This window comes from Aspergillus uvarum (genome assembly GCF_003184745.1).
Source record: "Aspergillus uvarum CBS 121591 unplaced genomic scaffold BO82scaffold_63, whole genome shotgun sequence".
NCBI classification, from domain to species: Eukaryota; Fungi; Ascomycota; class Eurotiomycetes; order Eurotiales; family Aspergillaceae; genus Aspergillus; species Aspergillus uvarum.
In genome coordinates this window covers 19006-32787 of record NW_020291360.1, presented here as the reverse complement: position 1 = coordinate 32787, position 13782 = coordinate 19006, and the positions used below count along the sequence as shown (strand labels likewise).

Sequence of the window (13782 nt, the reverse complement as noted above, 5' to 3'; positions counted from 1 at the left end):
GGTGGGGTTGATACCACAGTATCTCTCCGGCTCATCTGGAGAAGTATATAAGGATAGGCGGGACAGGATTATGAAGACGGGTCGCTTCGTGTCTGCAAGTGAGGTTTTGAACTTCAACTCAGTGAAGGCTTCCAAATCTCTTGTGCAGTGGTGAATTGGTGAACTGGTATGATACTCAGGAGGGAGGAGGGAAAGTTAATGAATAGTGCGTGTGTAGTTTGTATGGCCTAGGGAGGGTGATTTCTCCATTCTTGACCATTGTGGATTACTACTTCTGCTACTACTTCTATCTACTCTTCTTCCATCCTTTCTCGCGTCCACCCCCAACCCCATCACTCCTTTTTTCCCTCTTAATTGTCCACTAATTTCCCATCAATCACCTCGGTAGATCAAGCTAAGACATTCTGTCTTTGTTACGTGAGCCGTGGTGGATTTCCCTGCTCTTTACCTTGCAGAGCAGATCCTTGCGACCGCGGGGTTTCTCGGTGTTGCTCGACCTCCTCTTCGCGTTCAGTCGCTCTTGGCTTGACGAGGGTGCCACCAGGTCAGTCCGCAACCTCCCTATTACTCCTGCATCACCTTCTAAACTCTTCAGACAGATTCCCTCACTGCCACTTGCACCCGAGTCTTTGGGTCTACCGAAGGAGGCAGTAATCTACGAGTTTAGTCGGACTGGGGAAGGACTCCTCCCCCACTGCCACCAACAGCGATTCCGTCTATATCCGGTCTCGTCGACTGTTGAACTTCAGCAGAAGGACCACCACCGCCGCCTAATTTAAACACGATCTTATCCGCGTGTTGTTGTTGTTGTTGTTGTTGTGTTGAAGGTGGTAGTGCAGCAGCAACTACGGTCTACAGGCAGCTGGCAGATCGTCTCGTGCCGCTGGTGGTGTGCGTGTGTGCTCGCGTCACAGTCGTGAGCCGGCAGAATTCCCCTGACACAATCATCGTCCCTCGACCCCTGATTACCATCTTGTCTGAAACGCAATAGCTTCATCTACACCTATCTATCTTTCAAAGTCGTGTTGTGACCTCGGGTGCCGTGACCTCGGGAAGAACTAGTGACTAGCACTCGACTACTCCACTACAAGCACAGCGATTTCAGCAGCTTATCCGGAGAAAGCTTCGTGATCCAGATAGAGGCTATCTGATTGAAATCCGAACCAGAGCGACCGACCGTTGTGGTTGATCTCAAGTCTTGAGAAGGTTGTGGCTGTTGAAGTGTTTGCGTCATTTGCGGTCTGGCAGTGTCGCTTTCCCTTCCCCCCCAAGAAGTGCAACGCGTTGTTCGACTTCCCGCCTCCCGGCGTCGCGACCTTCTCCACCACTTCTCTCTCTCTCTCTCTCCCTCTCACTCACTCACCTCACTCTTCCCCCTCCCCCCAACCGAATCCCACTTCGACCTCCCACCCCCCTTCCCACCCCATCTCATCCTATCATCGGAAGGTTCTTATCTCCATCTCCTACTGATATATTATCTCATCCGTCGACTCGTCATCTGATCCCTAGCGCATCATGGCCGAGGAGTCTCCTGCTGCCTCCGCGCCCGCTCCCGAAGCTGCTGAGTCCGTCGAGCGCGCGCCTGCCGAGACCCAATCCACTCCTGTGGACTCGGCGCCAGAGCAGTCCAAGGACAAGGAAGAGAAGGAACCCAATGGTTCGGATGAGAAGTCTTCAGGTAAATACTCGCCTGATCTTGGCTTGCGCTGGCTTGGTTCTCCACAAGGGATCTCCAACCAAGCTATGCCCCCGTATATGTGACACTTCCTAACATCTTCCATCACCCACGTATAGAGCCTGCGTCTGCTTCTGAGGAGAAAAAAGAGATAACTGAAGCTGAAAAGTCCGCTACCCCCTCTGAGCCTGTCGACGCGAAGGAACCCGCCGATGGCGCAGCCGCCCCTGCAGAGCCCGAAGCCAAAGCCGCCCCAGCATCGGAGGCCAACGGAACACCCGCCTCGGCCAAGAAATCATCCGCCTCGCGGCGCAAATCTACCGGTGGCTCATTGAACAGAAAGAAGTCGCAAGTTCGCGTCCTGCACCTCGACGCGAAACCTGGTGATTATTTCCTCGCGCGTCTGAGGAGCTACCCACCATGGCCTTCCATTATTTGTGATGAAGAGATGCTTCCTCAGACTCTGCTGGAAACGCGTCCCGTGACCGCTCAGCGTGAAGATGGGACCATCAGAGAGGACTACGCTGAAGGTGGCAAGCGCGCGCACGAGCGAACTTTCCCGGTCATGTTCTTCGAGACGAATGAATTGTGAGTAACACTTGGTGTTTCTGCCTTACAATTGTGCTCCCTCCGCCGTGATCTGTCTAACACCGCTTTAGCGCCTGGGTCCCCAACACAGACCTGACCCCTCTCGATCCTGCCACCTGCAAGGAAGTATCAGAGAAGGGTAAGAGCAAACTGTTGCTGTCTGCCTATGCCGTCGGTAGTGAAGGTCACGATCTTCAGCACTTCAAGGAGCTTCTGGCCGACCACCAGCGTGCGCTTGAGCAAGAACATGAGGAGAAGGAAGCTCAGGCCGCTGCGAAGGCCGCTGCTAAAGCTGCCAGAGAAGCAAAGAAGGGCAAGCGCAAGAGCATGGACGTCGTTGATGACGAAGATGTCGAGATGGAGGATGCTGATGAGGAGGAACACAAGCCGAAGAGCTCCAAGAAGCGGAAGAAGGATGCTGAAGCTGATACTACAGCTGATGAGAAGGTGAGTGAGGGACTGATCCATTTGAACAACACAGCGGCAGGTAACACAAACTGACGCTTTTCCTTCGCGGTCGTTAACAGCCCGCAAAGACGCCCAAGACCACCACTAAATTGAAGTTGACGACGCCCAAAACCCCGACTAATGAGTCTGTAAAGAAGGCTCCTGCTTCTAGCAAGGCCAAGCAAACCGCCAGCACCAAGAAGGCCGGCAAGGCTGCTGCAAGTGATGAAGGCGAAGATTCTCGTCCGGCTTCCAAGGAACCCGAGAAGAAAATTAATCAGGAGGAACTCAAAGAGAAGAAGGAGAAAGAGAGTGAGTGCTCGAATTGCAAGATCGTGATTGGCGGAAGATGTGCTCACACCACGTAGTTCTCTTCATCCGCCACAAGCTTCAGAAGGGCTTCATCTCCCGCGAACTCCCACCTGCCGAGGAGGAGATGACTGCTATGTCGGGTTACTTCAGCAAACTGGAGAAGCACACTGATCTGGAAGTGTCGATTATTCGTGCGACCAAGATCAACAAGGTGTTGAAGATGATCGTTAAGCTCAGCTCTATTCCTCGAGACGAGGAATTCCAGTTCCGCCAACGCGCCATTAACATTTTGTCCAAGTGGAAGAATGTTCTTGATGCTGACACTACCGGTCCTTCCGAGCACAAGGATAAAGAGGACAAGCCCAGGGCGAATGGCGTTCACAAGGAGAGCAGCGTGGAGACGCCCGTCAAGGCCGATACCGAAAACGAGAAAGAAGATGAATCTAAGGAGAGCAAATCTGAGCCTCAGGACGAGCCAATGACTGATGCTGATGTAAGGGAGAAATCAGATGCTCCCGAGCCGGTCAAGGAAGATGTTGAGAAACCCACCTTGAAGGCCGAAGAGACATCGGCAGAGAAGGAAGACGAGAAGACAGCCGAAGAGAAGCCGGCTGCAGAGGCAGTGAAGACAGAGGAGAAGCCTGCGGAGGCAGCTGCTTAAAAGAACAAAACCGTCTTTGTTTATGAGTGCCTCTTATTTGCTTTCCCGCTGATTTTCGCAAGGCTTTTCTGAACATCCCTGTTCCATCTGTGCAGCACCTCTCCTACTATTTAGCCTTTGGGATCCTGTGTCGTCACCGTTTCTTATTTGTCTCTACAACCCCTCTCTGTTGCCTATCATCCACCCTACCATTTCTTGTCTTGGAATTCCAATGCCCACGAGAGTCGAAATTTGACAGCGAAATGAAAATAGCCGTTGAAACGTTGAACGTGCATCTCTCTCTTGCTCCCGTGAATATTCGATTTCGATCTTTACTCCTGGGTTTTGTACATTTTTCTCCAGAAGCCTTGCTTATTTTACTTCTCCGACCAAGTAAGACTCGACTATATCGAATCCGGCTGGTGATACGAAGTCGCGGAAGATGAACTTGAGGCTGCATCGACGTCTCATCGTTCGCCCCCAAGCGCATTCAATTTGCTTATTCGAAATCTTGTACTGTTCTTGGGCTAGCTAATCCCGCTCTATTCCTCCAGAGACCTGGCTGCTGCTTGCTTTCTCGTGCCTGCTTCTTTTTCCGCTGTCTGATTTTGTCCTTGACGACTTTATCTCGCTGCCCGGGGGGTGTTTCCATTGCATCCGGTAGTCTCTCTCGTTGCGCGGGGGTGGGTAGGTGGTGGTGTATTCAGACCCACCCCTTGTTTCTTTCTCTCTGTGTACGGGTTGTTCTTCTATCTACCTGGTCCTGGGGGTTTTGTTTCAGGATTCGATAGTGATTTTGATTTGGCTTTTCCCCAAGGGGGAACGTGGTGTGTGTGTGTGTGCGTGTGTGACTGCAGTCGATTGTTGCTTTAAGTTAATTTCTCAAGCCAATGAAGTCGGATTTCTTTCTCCTTTGATGTCTGTCGTGTCAAACATCTAGAATACAGATGTAGGTGGCTGGCTGGCTCTCGTGGCGATTGCTGGGATGCACCTAACGGCACTCTCCGTCCAGAAGACCATGCCACCGTACAGTCATGCGATGCTACGCGAATGGCTAACAAATAATCCAAAGGACATACTATCCATCCACCAGTATTGTCATTCGCAAAGATTGCAAAGAACATAGAAAAGAAAGCTCGACTCAATCCACATGGATTGATCACTGTTGTTGTTGTTGGGGTATAGACAAGAGAAAGTAAAGAAGGAGGGTGTTAGACACAAGGGGAAATAGAATACTCCGTCGGTTTAGATCGGTAGGTCAAATATGTATATGTATGTGTGTGTGTGTGTAGCATACCCAGCGCAGGCTCCCAAAAAGACCGAGGACCAAATGTGGGGTGGGGGGAATTAGTGGAGGGTATGGATGGTAAACTAATTTCTATCCGTATATAGATGCTGTATTTGTTGTTTTGCAGTGAACCGAACGCCGGGGAGGGGTGGGTGGATAGGTTGGAGGGCCATCATGAAATAGTTATTTGTTGGGCGGAGAAAGGAGGAAAGGAGTTGTTGGGATGTGGAGGAGGGACTAGTTGGCTGTTGACGGGGATGGGCCGGAGTATCCCTCTTCCACCGCAATGACACATACGACTGAGATGTCGTCGACCTTGCCGCCGCGGTACCAGTCTCCCGGGTAATAGCGTTGAGCTTCTTTGGCAAAGGGCCCGTCGCGACGCACGTCCATGCTTGCTAGCTTGGCTTCGCCGGCAATGGTGGCTGCTATTAAGGATTGGAGGCTATAGACTTGGTCCCGGGTGTTTGGGGAGGCGGATTTACTGGATGAGGATGTGTTGGCGGAGGAGGAAGAGGAAGCAGAGGAAGTGGAGGAGGTCGACGAGGTGGAGGGCGAGGGAGAGGATGCGGGGAGAAGCGGCGCCAGGCCTTCGGGACCGGTGAGTTGGTGCAGATCCGCCGAGGGCTGGATCCCGGCCTCCTCGGTGGAGGTCCAGGCGCCCGTAAGGACCATGCGGCTGGACACCAGTTTGAGGATATCTTGGTTGTTGAGGTTGTCGAAGACTCCGTCAGTGGCTAACACGAGGACGTCTCCGTGCTGCATCTGAAGGTTGGTGACGGCCGCGTCGCGCGGGAAGTCTTCAAGAAAGGCACCGCCGAAGATGGACGCCTGGGCGCGCATCCGGGGAGGGATGATGCTGAGTTGGTACGGGGTATTGAACCCGTGAGTTTGCGGCACCGAGTAATGGTGCACAGCTGCGAGTCGAAGAAGGACTGAGCCGGAATCGCCGAGATTCGCCAACTCAATCTGACCATCTTCCAAGCCAACACCGACGGACGCGGTGCTGCCACCGGCTGGAATCGACTTGTCTGCTACTACCTGATCATAGCCCACCTGAAGAAGGTGCTTCGCCCGCAATTGCTCCGCTGGTGCATCCCAGGCAAGGGCCGATTGCGCCATGTAGCCACAGAGGGCATGAGAGAAATCCGCCGGATCGACGCGGGATTCTGCCCATCCGCCAACTCCGTCAGCTACGGCGAATGCGATGGCCCCGGAGTCGCCATTTCCGACCTTGCTGACGAAGAATGCATCCTCGCCGCTGTCGGGTCTCCTTTTCCTTCGCAGTGCAGGATCTTGGGTGTCTGTTGCAACGCCGATTGCCGGGTGGAGGTCGGAATTGAAGTCGTACGAGTTCTTCGCCGGATGAAAGCGACGGCCCTTGCCGGAGGCTGAAGCAGCGACCCGGTAAGAGATACGAGGAGAGGAGGACTGAGACGATAGCGGCGCGGTTGTATGGAAAGCTCGGCGATAATCGGCAGACGGCGGATTTCGTGCGACGGGAGCAAGACAGAAGGATGACCGGGAGGTCAATCGACGAGGGGCCGACTTCTTTGCGGTAGCAAAAGAGGCCAAGAGTTGATCACGGACGACGGTGTGTAGGCTACTGCAGGCCGAACTGCAGGCTCTACTGTGGGAGGCCAACGCGATCATCAGCAAAGATCCCGGATTGGAGCCGGAGAGTTTCTATCCTGTCTGGGCCAGCAGTAACAGGGGGTCGAGCGGTCGGCGATGGCGACGTCCAGCAGAGATCGGATCTTGGCGTGAGATACACAAAGAAGAGTGGAGAGGAAATATGATAACCGTTCCAAAACGCCGGCTGACTCGACAAACACAGAGAAAGAAAAGTAAGTGGGAGAGTTTGAGAAGAGAAGACGAAGAACCGATGGAAATTTCGGGCCAAAAGGCCGGCAGTTGCTGTGACCGCCCGCCCTCGTCATCGACCGCCTCACGATGGGCGAGGCATGCTTGAAACACTCATCCAGCCTGTCGTCGAGTCTAGCTTCTGCTTTGATATGGCGATCGAGGAGTATGATGAAGAGGAGGTCTAGGTAAATAAGGTCTAGACTGTTGACAGATGTTGGTTGGCTGGTCAACGATCGTCCTGAGCGCAGCTCTCATTACCCTGATTGATATAGTAGATAATGGCGGAAGTGGGCCATGATATTCACAAAATGTGTTCAAGACAATCTTCGGAGTTGATTCAGGACGAAAAGGCTCATTCAGTGCCCATCCAGGGGCTTCTGAGAGATAGCCTAGAATGCGCAAGAGGAGCTTTAAGAAGGTGACAAAGTTGCTGCGCGACTGGACTTGGATGGAGATTGTTGATGGGATTCCAGTTGATGATTGACCGGGCGGGTTGCGTTGCCCTTGTCGCCGCCTTCTGCAAAACGGACATGCCCGCCATTTCACTTCCTCTCCAACTTCGGCCTCTTCTTCCCTCTTCACTCTCTAGATTCTTTTGTTATTACTTACACTCCCTATCTCTGGTATAAATAATCTTCACAGTCTTCATCACTGCAGTTCTGAACTGAAAAATTTTTGACGTGTTGGTCTAATCGAGTGGGCATTTCTTGGCTAATCCCCTCATCTCGTCGCCCATCATGATGCACCCATCGCGACAGGCGTACGTGGAGGAGGTGCAGGTAGGATCACCCCCCCCCCCTCTCAGCTGCTGTCTGGTTCAGACTGAATAATCTACTTCCGCTATTATCGGCTCACAGGACGACTGTGTCTACTTGGGCGCATTGACTGACATTCATTTCTACTGCAGGACACGGATATGGGCATTGACCTAGCAAATATACGTACGTATCGCTTGTAGCCTTTACGAATACTGACAGAACCCCATCTTGAAGCTGACGTCCCATCTTCTTATACAGCCGTGGACCGAAATTATGACCTTCCCTCTTCCGCAGCGGGCATTCCGGCGGAAAGAGCGTCTGCCATCCTATCCCAGTTTGAGCGCAAGAGGAGAGCCGCTGCGATGGCGGTCCCCACTGATGACACTCGAGTGCGCGCGCGACTACGAGAGCTTGGCGAGCCAATCACACTCTTTGGTGAAGGACCTGCGGATCGTAGGGACCGCTTGCGCGAGCTGCTGACCGATCTTGCGGAGAAACAGGAGGCGGCGGCGGCGGCGGCTGAGGGCGACGTGGAAATGCGAGAGGGGACAACTGAAGTTGACGAAGACGAGGATGAAGAGGCTGAGCAACAGGAGGAGTTTTACACAGAGGGCTCCGAGGAGCTTCTCAAGGCGCGGAAAGAGATTGCGCGATTCTCCCTTCCCCGCGCAAAGGCCCGTGTCGCCCGGCTGCGTGAAGAATCGACCATTCCTCTGCGGACACATATCAAACATCGCAAAGCGATCAAGGAAAAACTGCATCAATTTGACCTCTACGGTTCCCAAATCGCGGGTGACCGACCTGTCAGCATTTGTCGCTTCTCGCCTGACGGGCAGATGATTGCGACTGGTAACTGGGGAGGAGGTATCAAATTGCTGACGGTGCCCAACCTCGAAGAAAAATGGTCAGTTAAGGGACATGCAGACAGGGTTGGTGGATTGTCTTGGTTTCCCGGTGCGACGTCTACCGCCTCGGAATCGACGGTGAATTTGGTCTCAGGTGGCGGCGACGGCAACGTGTGTCTGTGGTCACTGGACAAGGAGCAGCCGCTGGCGACGCTTTCCGGTCATAGTGGTCGTGTCTGTCGGACGGAATTCCACCCGTCTGGCCGGTATGTCGCTTCTGCCTCCTACGATACTACTTGGCGATTGTGGGATGTGGAGACGACGGCGGAGTTGTTACTACAGGAAGGCCATTCGCGTGAGGTATACGCAGTGGCATTCAACAATGATGGTTCACTCATGGCGAGCGGAGGCCTGGACAGTATCGGACGTATCTGGGATCTACGAACAGGCCGGACTGTGATGATTCTGGAGGGGCACATTCGGGAGATTTACGGGTTGGACTGGGGTGTCGACGGGTACCGGGTGTTGTCCGGGTCTGGAGACGGATGGGTCAAGTGTTGGGATCTGCGGCAAGTGCGCAACACCGGAGGCATCGGCGCCCACAAGAGTGTCGTGTCCGACTTGCGATGGTACAAGGGCGCCGAAGCCACTTCCATCCTACCTTCGGAGGGCCGCATGGAGGTGGACGGCGAGACACCAGGGCCCATGCAGCCTAAGAAGTCGGGAACATTCTTCGTGAGCAGTGGCTTCGACAAGAACGTCAACATCTTCAGTGCAGATGACTGGTCATTGGTGAAGAGTCTCAGTGGGCACTCCGGCAACGTGCTTAGCACCGACATCAGTGCGGATGCGCAATGGATTGCCAGCTGTGGCCACGACCGGACCGTGAAGCTTTGGGGGATCGAATGAGTCTGAGTGTACTGTACTATATACGACAACCTAACAATAATTACGAAGCTATGTATCATGGCAGTAGGAGTGCGCTCTGGTGATGATATCATTTGGACAATCAGTCTTTAGATTCCACCATGCATGGCAGGCGGTGAGCCACAATCCTCAAGTCTTATCTCACCGCCCGCTCGATTCCGCGGGCAAAACCGGCCGTCTATCCATTATCAATCAAGAATTCCGGAGAAGTAAGAAGCTTCAACTTCTTTGCTCATCTTCATCTACCATCTCTTCCTGTCGATAATCATGGCAACGACGCGCGTAGCCGGACGGCTACTCTCAGCTGGAGCTTCCAAGAGCAGTTTGCAAGCTGCCTCTCAGCGCTCATCTACCACAACCATATCATATTCCCGGTGCCATCGCCGGCTCTCACCGTCGCCACTACGACGATTTGAAACTCACAATCTTACCAGCACTACTCGCTCCTTCACCACATCCTCCTACCTCTTGTCCTCTACCTCAGCCGCCGGTCCAGAGATCCCGGACATAACCAACCACTATACGATCTTCCGGAACACGCTCCCCGCCGGCCCGCCACCGCACTCGCCGTTCTCGATCTCCCCCGCGGACTTGCGCCGCGAATTCCTCCAATGGCAGGCCCGCATCCACCCGGACAAATACCCCTCAGGTCCGCAGAAGCAGCAGGCCGAGGCTCTGTCCGCGCGGATCAACGAGGCCTACCGCACACTGCTGGACCCCCTGCAGCGCGCGCAGTACCTCCTCCGCGAGATGCACGGGATCGACGTCACGGCGGAGGATGGGGCGACGAAGCATGCGCTGGACCCGCAGACGCTCATGGAGGTGATGGAGGTACAGGAGACGATTGAAGAGGTCGGGGCGGACGCAGGGGCGGAGGAGACGATCCGCGAGTTGCAGCGGGAGAATGAGCAGCGGGTCCAAGAGTGCGTGCGGGCCTTGGAGGAGGCCTTTGACGGTGGGGATATAGAGACGGCGCGGACCGAGTGTGTCAAGTTGCGGTTCTGGTATAGTGTTGGGGAAGGGCTGAGGGAGTGGGAGCCCGGGACGAGAGAGATTCGGTTGGTACATTGATCCGAGTTGGGTTTGCATCCATACAATGTGTGTTTATCTTGTGTATACTACTCTCTCTAGTTTCCATGTCTCCCTCTGTCTTTTGTGGATGAATAGACATAGATGGTGTTGATGGGATTAATGATACCTTTTCCTATCTTTGTGCCATTTGGTTGTGGTGAAAGCGGGGGGTATGTGGTCATTGTTGTCTACTTATTGGTAGGGGCTGTGGCCTGTTGAATCACGCCTTGTCACAGTTAAATTAGTCAGATCAGTTCATTCGAAAACGTAGTGTTGTGCTTCGATTATTCGAAGTAACCAGTTTCCATGCGTGGTGCAGTCACTGGTTAGGGCACGGCAGAGTACACTTAAGTGATCTTCAAACGCAAATCCCGCGAGTCTGTTTCTTTTCCCATGGAGAGGAATGAACAAAGCGAATCATGGCCTCTCTGACATTGGCACTATAGTTTCAGGGAAATTATCAACCAAACGACCATATCAGACCGAAATAGGACCCCTGCAGGCCCCGGACGCCGACCAGCGTGGGTTGACCGCCGTTGGGTCTCGAAAAACGAAAAGAAAGGCTGGGAACAAACGATCCATCGGGCAACAACTCATCATTCCCTCGCCAGCCCCTCCAACTCTCCTCTGGTTGGTCTTTTTCAATCCTTGTCTCGCGTGAGAACATGCAGGCAGGTGCAATATCTTTTTGATTGATCCTCGAAAAGGGGGAGTGAAATCGAAGACGAAAGGCCAGATGGAGAGAGCACATCTCCTCCCCCACTCTGTGCATCTTGCAAACCATGCAGGAAACCTTCACCCCCCTCCTTCGGCCAACCTCGAGGAAAGACAGAAAGACAACAAGGACTGATCAGAGCTCGGATGACCAGGCCGATCCCTCCGGGACGCAGAGCAGCTTTCTTTCCCGGTGGCTCGCGCGATAAGACGACCGTCGTGAAAAGGTTGGCGGTCAATCCACTCGCTGCTTCACATCCCCCCCGTCACGATTGCCCACGTAGCCAGACTATCGCTCTTTCGACCCAGTTGGACTTGCCTCGTGCGCTTGTAGCTTTAGCTTCTCTTTCGGTGGAGGGGAAGCTAAGGATATTGCCGAGAAAACTAAGAGAGGGGGTTCTCCTACGGTCAATAGTGAGCAGGCTGCCAGTTCAAGGCAAGCCCCGGTGCAGCATATATGAAAGAGTCACGATCAGGGGTCGCATTAGCAGCTCCAACCTATTTTGATTGAGCTGCGTGGCTACCTCTCCTTCTTCAGTTCCCCTCAATCTCTTCTTCCCATCACTTCGCTTCCCCCTTCCCCCCCTCCGCCCCTCTGGTGTGTCTTGATCTCAGGGAAGAGGACTAGCCCAGAGCATAATTGGAGTCATCGTCGATGGAGGCAGATCGAGATTATAGTAGGTAGGTGTCTCACTCTCATCCAGCAAAATCCCCTCATCCCATCTTCCAATCTACTGCCCCATGCCAACCCCGACAGGACGGCCACTGATGGCTACAGCATCGTCCATTCACCGCCATTCACCTTCCTGGTCGGTCCCAATCACACCAAACTCACCATCCAGGCTGGTCTCGCCCGTCATGTCTCCCAGCCGCTGGACCATCTTATGAACAGCGGGGAAACCCGGGAATCGAAACATCACATCGCCGTGCTTGAGGACGAGGATGTCGAGACCTTTGTCGCCTTCTGCGAGTATGCCTACACCGGGGATTACCGCGTGCCTCCCCCAGGGTCGCGTGAGGAAGACCGCGACGATCAGCGCGTGAGTAATCCTTTCCGCGGAGTGTTCTCCAAGGACTCCCCGACCAGTCCAGTGCGGACTATCCCTCCGCGTGCCCCGACACCCCCTAGAACTGCTTCAAGGGAGTCCCACGACCGTCCCGGCGAAGGCGTGTATGCGGGCTCTGGCAAAGACGACGACGACTGGGAATGTGCAATCGCGCCAGATGAAGAGCCTGCAAATCCCGGGCAGGAAATGAGATCAGAGTCTAGGAGGCCCAGTGACCAGCCGCCGATGACCCCAGCCGTGGATAGGAAGGAAGAGGAAGGCGCTTGGGACGCGGCGGACGACGAAGCAGCCAAAGGCAAAAAAGGCAAGAAGAACAAAAAGAACAACAACAAGAAGAAAAGGGCCGGTGCTTCTGAGGAGGCGACACCTAAGCTGACACCTCCTTCCACGCCACCTCCTGAGAACTTGAAACCCGAGGAAGAGGGGGACCCAGCTGTGGAAACCAACATGGTGGCAGAACAATGGGAACAAGACCATGCCACAGTGGAGGGATCCGGCCCTGCGGAGTCGGCTCCGTACACGGAGACTTGGGGCCAGACGGCTGCCACTCCTCCAGCAGAAGCTGAAACCAGCGACGCAGATAAGGCGGGTGCGAAACACACACTACAAGCCCCTAAGGAGGAGGAGAAGCAGATGGGCCACGACCACAGTGGTAGGAGACTGACTGGGCCGATGATTGACACCTCCTTTGCCAAGCAGCAGTACTCCCGTCTGCATGAGAAGGGAAGCAACTTATGGGATGAGTTCGCCGCCATCGACTATATCGACCCCCGCTCCTGTCTCAGCACCAGGCCTCCGAGTGCCATGTCCTCTCGCTCGCCACATGAGCTGCCGTACTTGGTCTTCCATGCCAAGCTCTACGTCTTTGCGACACGGTACCTGATCCCGGCACTGGCTCAGCTCTGTCTCCGCAAGTTGCACCGGGACCTGCTGTATCTAGGCTTCCCTGAGAGGGACCAGGTGGATGATGATGATGAAGATCATCATGCTCTGGCCAGCATCAAGGCTCGTAAAATCCTTGACCTGCTACACTATACGTACACCAAGACCACCCGTCTAGAGCCGATCACTCCGACCTCTGCCACCCAACTGCGGGACAACGAGTTGCGAAAGCTGGTTGTGCACTACGCAGCGTGCAAGGTGCGGGACCTGGCCTCGTACTGTCCGCCAGTCGAGAGTGATTTGGGGTCTCCCTCGATCAGATCCCAGAAGCCTTCCGCGCAGGGCTTGCGGGCATTGCTTGATAGTACGACAGAGCTTGCCTCTGATCTCGTATACCGGATGATGATGTGATTTTGTGTTGGTGGTTATGCTGTGAACAGCACCATTCTTTTACTTCTTCAATGTCCCCTTCCATCTTTTGTTCTTCGATCTGTTCCTGGCCATGCATGTGAACCCGTTTGTTCCCATCCGTTCCAGAGGATCCCAGACAAGGATGTACGAACTGCATAATCCGGCGTCCATAACTTGCTGAACAATTATCTCATACTATCTGCGAACCCACATCAACGACTTTCCCTGTGTCTTTTGATGCGATTATGATCTCGACCATTTGAATAAATATGATTGACTTTCTCTCTTGCT

At 54.0% G+C, this 13782-nt stretch overlaps 5 protein-coding genes across 5 annotated transcripts; 4 read left to right on the top strand and 1 right to left on the bottom strand.

Annotated features, from left to right (window-relative positions):
• Nucleotides 1-1256: 1256 nt before the first annotated feature.
• On the top strand, nucleotides 1257-3750 carry BO82DRAFT_171722 (PWWP domain protein). Its single transcript, XM_025630359.1, has 5 exons — nucleotides 1257-1678; nucleotides 1795-2263; nucleotides 2335-2710; nucleotides 2791-3022; nucleotides 3079-3750. The coding sequence occupies exons 1-5, from the start codon at nucleotides 1516-1518 to the stop codon at nucleotides 3681-3683; spliced, it is 1845 nt and encodes a 614-aa protein (XP_025487983.1). The 5' UTR covers nucleotides 1257-1515; the 3' UTR covers nucleotides 3684-3750.
• A 1437-nt stretch (nucleotides 3751-5187) lies between these two features.
• On the bottom strand, nucleotides 5188-6603 carry ppmA (type 2C protein phosphatase PTC7; the record flags this gene model as incomplete). Its single annotated transcript, XM_025641033.1, has 1 exon — nucleotides 5188-6603. The coding sequence occupies one exon, from the start codon at nucleotides 6601-6603 to the stop codon at nucleotides 5188-5190; it is 1416 nt and encodes a 471-aa protein (XP_025487982.1).
• Nucleotides 6604-7553: 950 nt separating this feature from the next.
• On the top strand, nucleotides 7554-9328 carry BO82DRAFT_292869 (putative pre-mRNA splicing factor; the record flags this gene model as incomplete). The annotated part of the gene is made up of 3 exons (XM_025631772.1): nucleotides 7554-7595; nucleotides 7724-7757; nucleotides 7833-9328. The coding sequence occupies 3 exons, from the start codon at nucleotides 7554-7556 to the stop codon at nucleotides 9326-9328; spliced, it is 1572 nt and encodes a 523-aa protein (XP_025487981.1).
• A 285-nt stretch (nucleotides 9329-9613) lies between these two features.
• Nucleotides 9614-10417, top strand: BO82DRAFT_377704 (J-type chaperone JAC1; the record flags this gene model as incomplete). The annotated part of the gene is made up of 2 exons (XM_025637590.1): nucleotides 9614-9628; nucleotides 9689-10417. 2 exons carry the CDS (start codon nucleotides 9614-9616, stop codon nucleotides 10415-10417), a joined length of 744 nt encoding a protein of 247 aa, XP_025487980.1.
• Nucleotides 10418-11494: 1077 nt separating this feature from the next.
• On the top strand, nucleotides 11495-13665 carry BO82DRAFT_171729 (uncharacterized protein). Its single transcript, XM_025630360.1, has 2 exons — nucleotides 11495-11812; nucleotides 11910-13665. The coding sequence occupies exons 1-2, from the start codon at nucleotides 11787-11789 to the stop codon at nucleotides 13489-13491; spliced, it is 1608 nt and encodes a 535-aa protein (XP_025487979.1). The 5' UTR covers nucleotides 11495-11786; the 3' UTR covers nucleotides 13492-13665.
• The last annotated feature ends 117 nt before the right edge of the window (nucleotides 13666-13782 follow it).

Coding starts and splice junctions, on each gene's coding strand:
- BO82DRAFT_171722 (XM_025630359.1), top strand. CDS start 1,516: ATGGCCGAGGAGTCTCCTGCTGCCTCCGCGCCCGCTCCCGAAGCTGCT. Junction 2,264..2,334: donor TTCTTCGAGACGAATGAATT/GTGAGTAACACT, acceptor ACACCGCTTTAG/CGCCTGGGTCCCCAACACAG. Junction 2,711..2,790: donor ATACTACAGCTGATGAGAAG/GTGAGTGAGGGA, acceptor GGTCGTTAACAG/CCCGCAAAGACGCCCAAGAC.
- BO82DRAFT_171729 (XM_025630360.1), top strand. CDS start 11,787: ATGGAGGCAGATCGAGATTATAGTAG. Junction 11,813..11,909: donor GCAGATCGAGATTATAGTAG/GTAGGTGTCTCA, acceptor TGATGGCTACAG/CATCGTCCATTCACCGCCAT.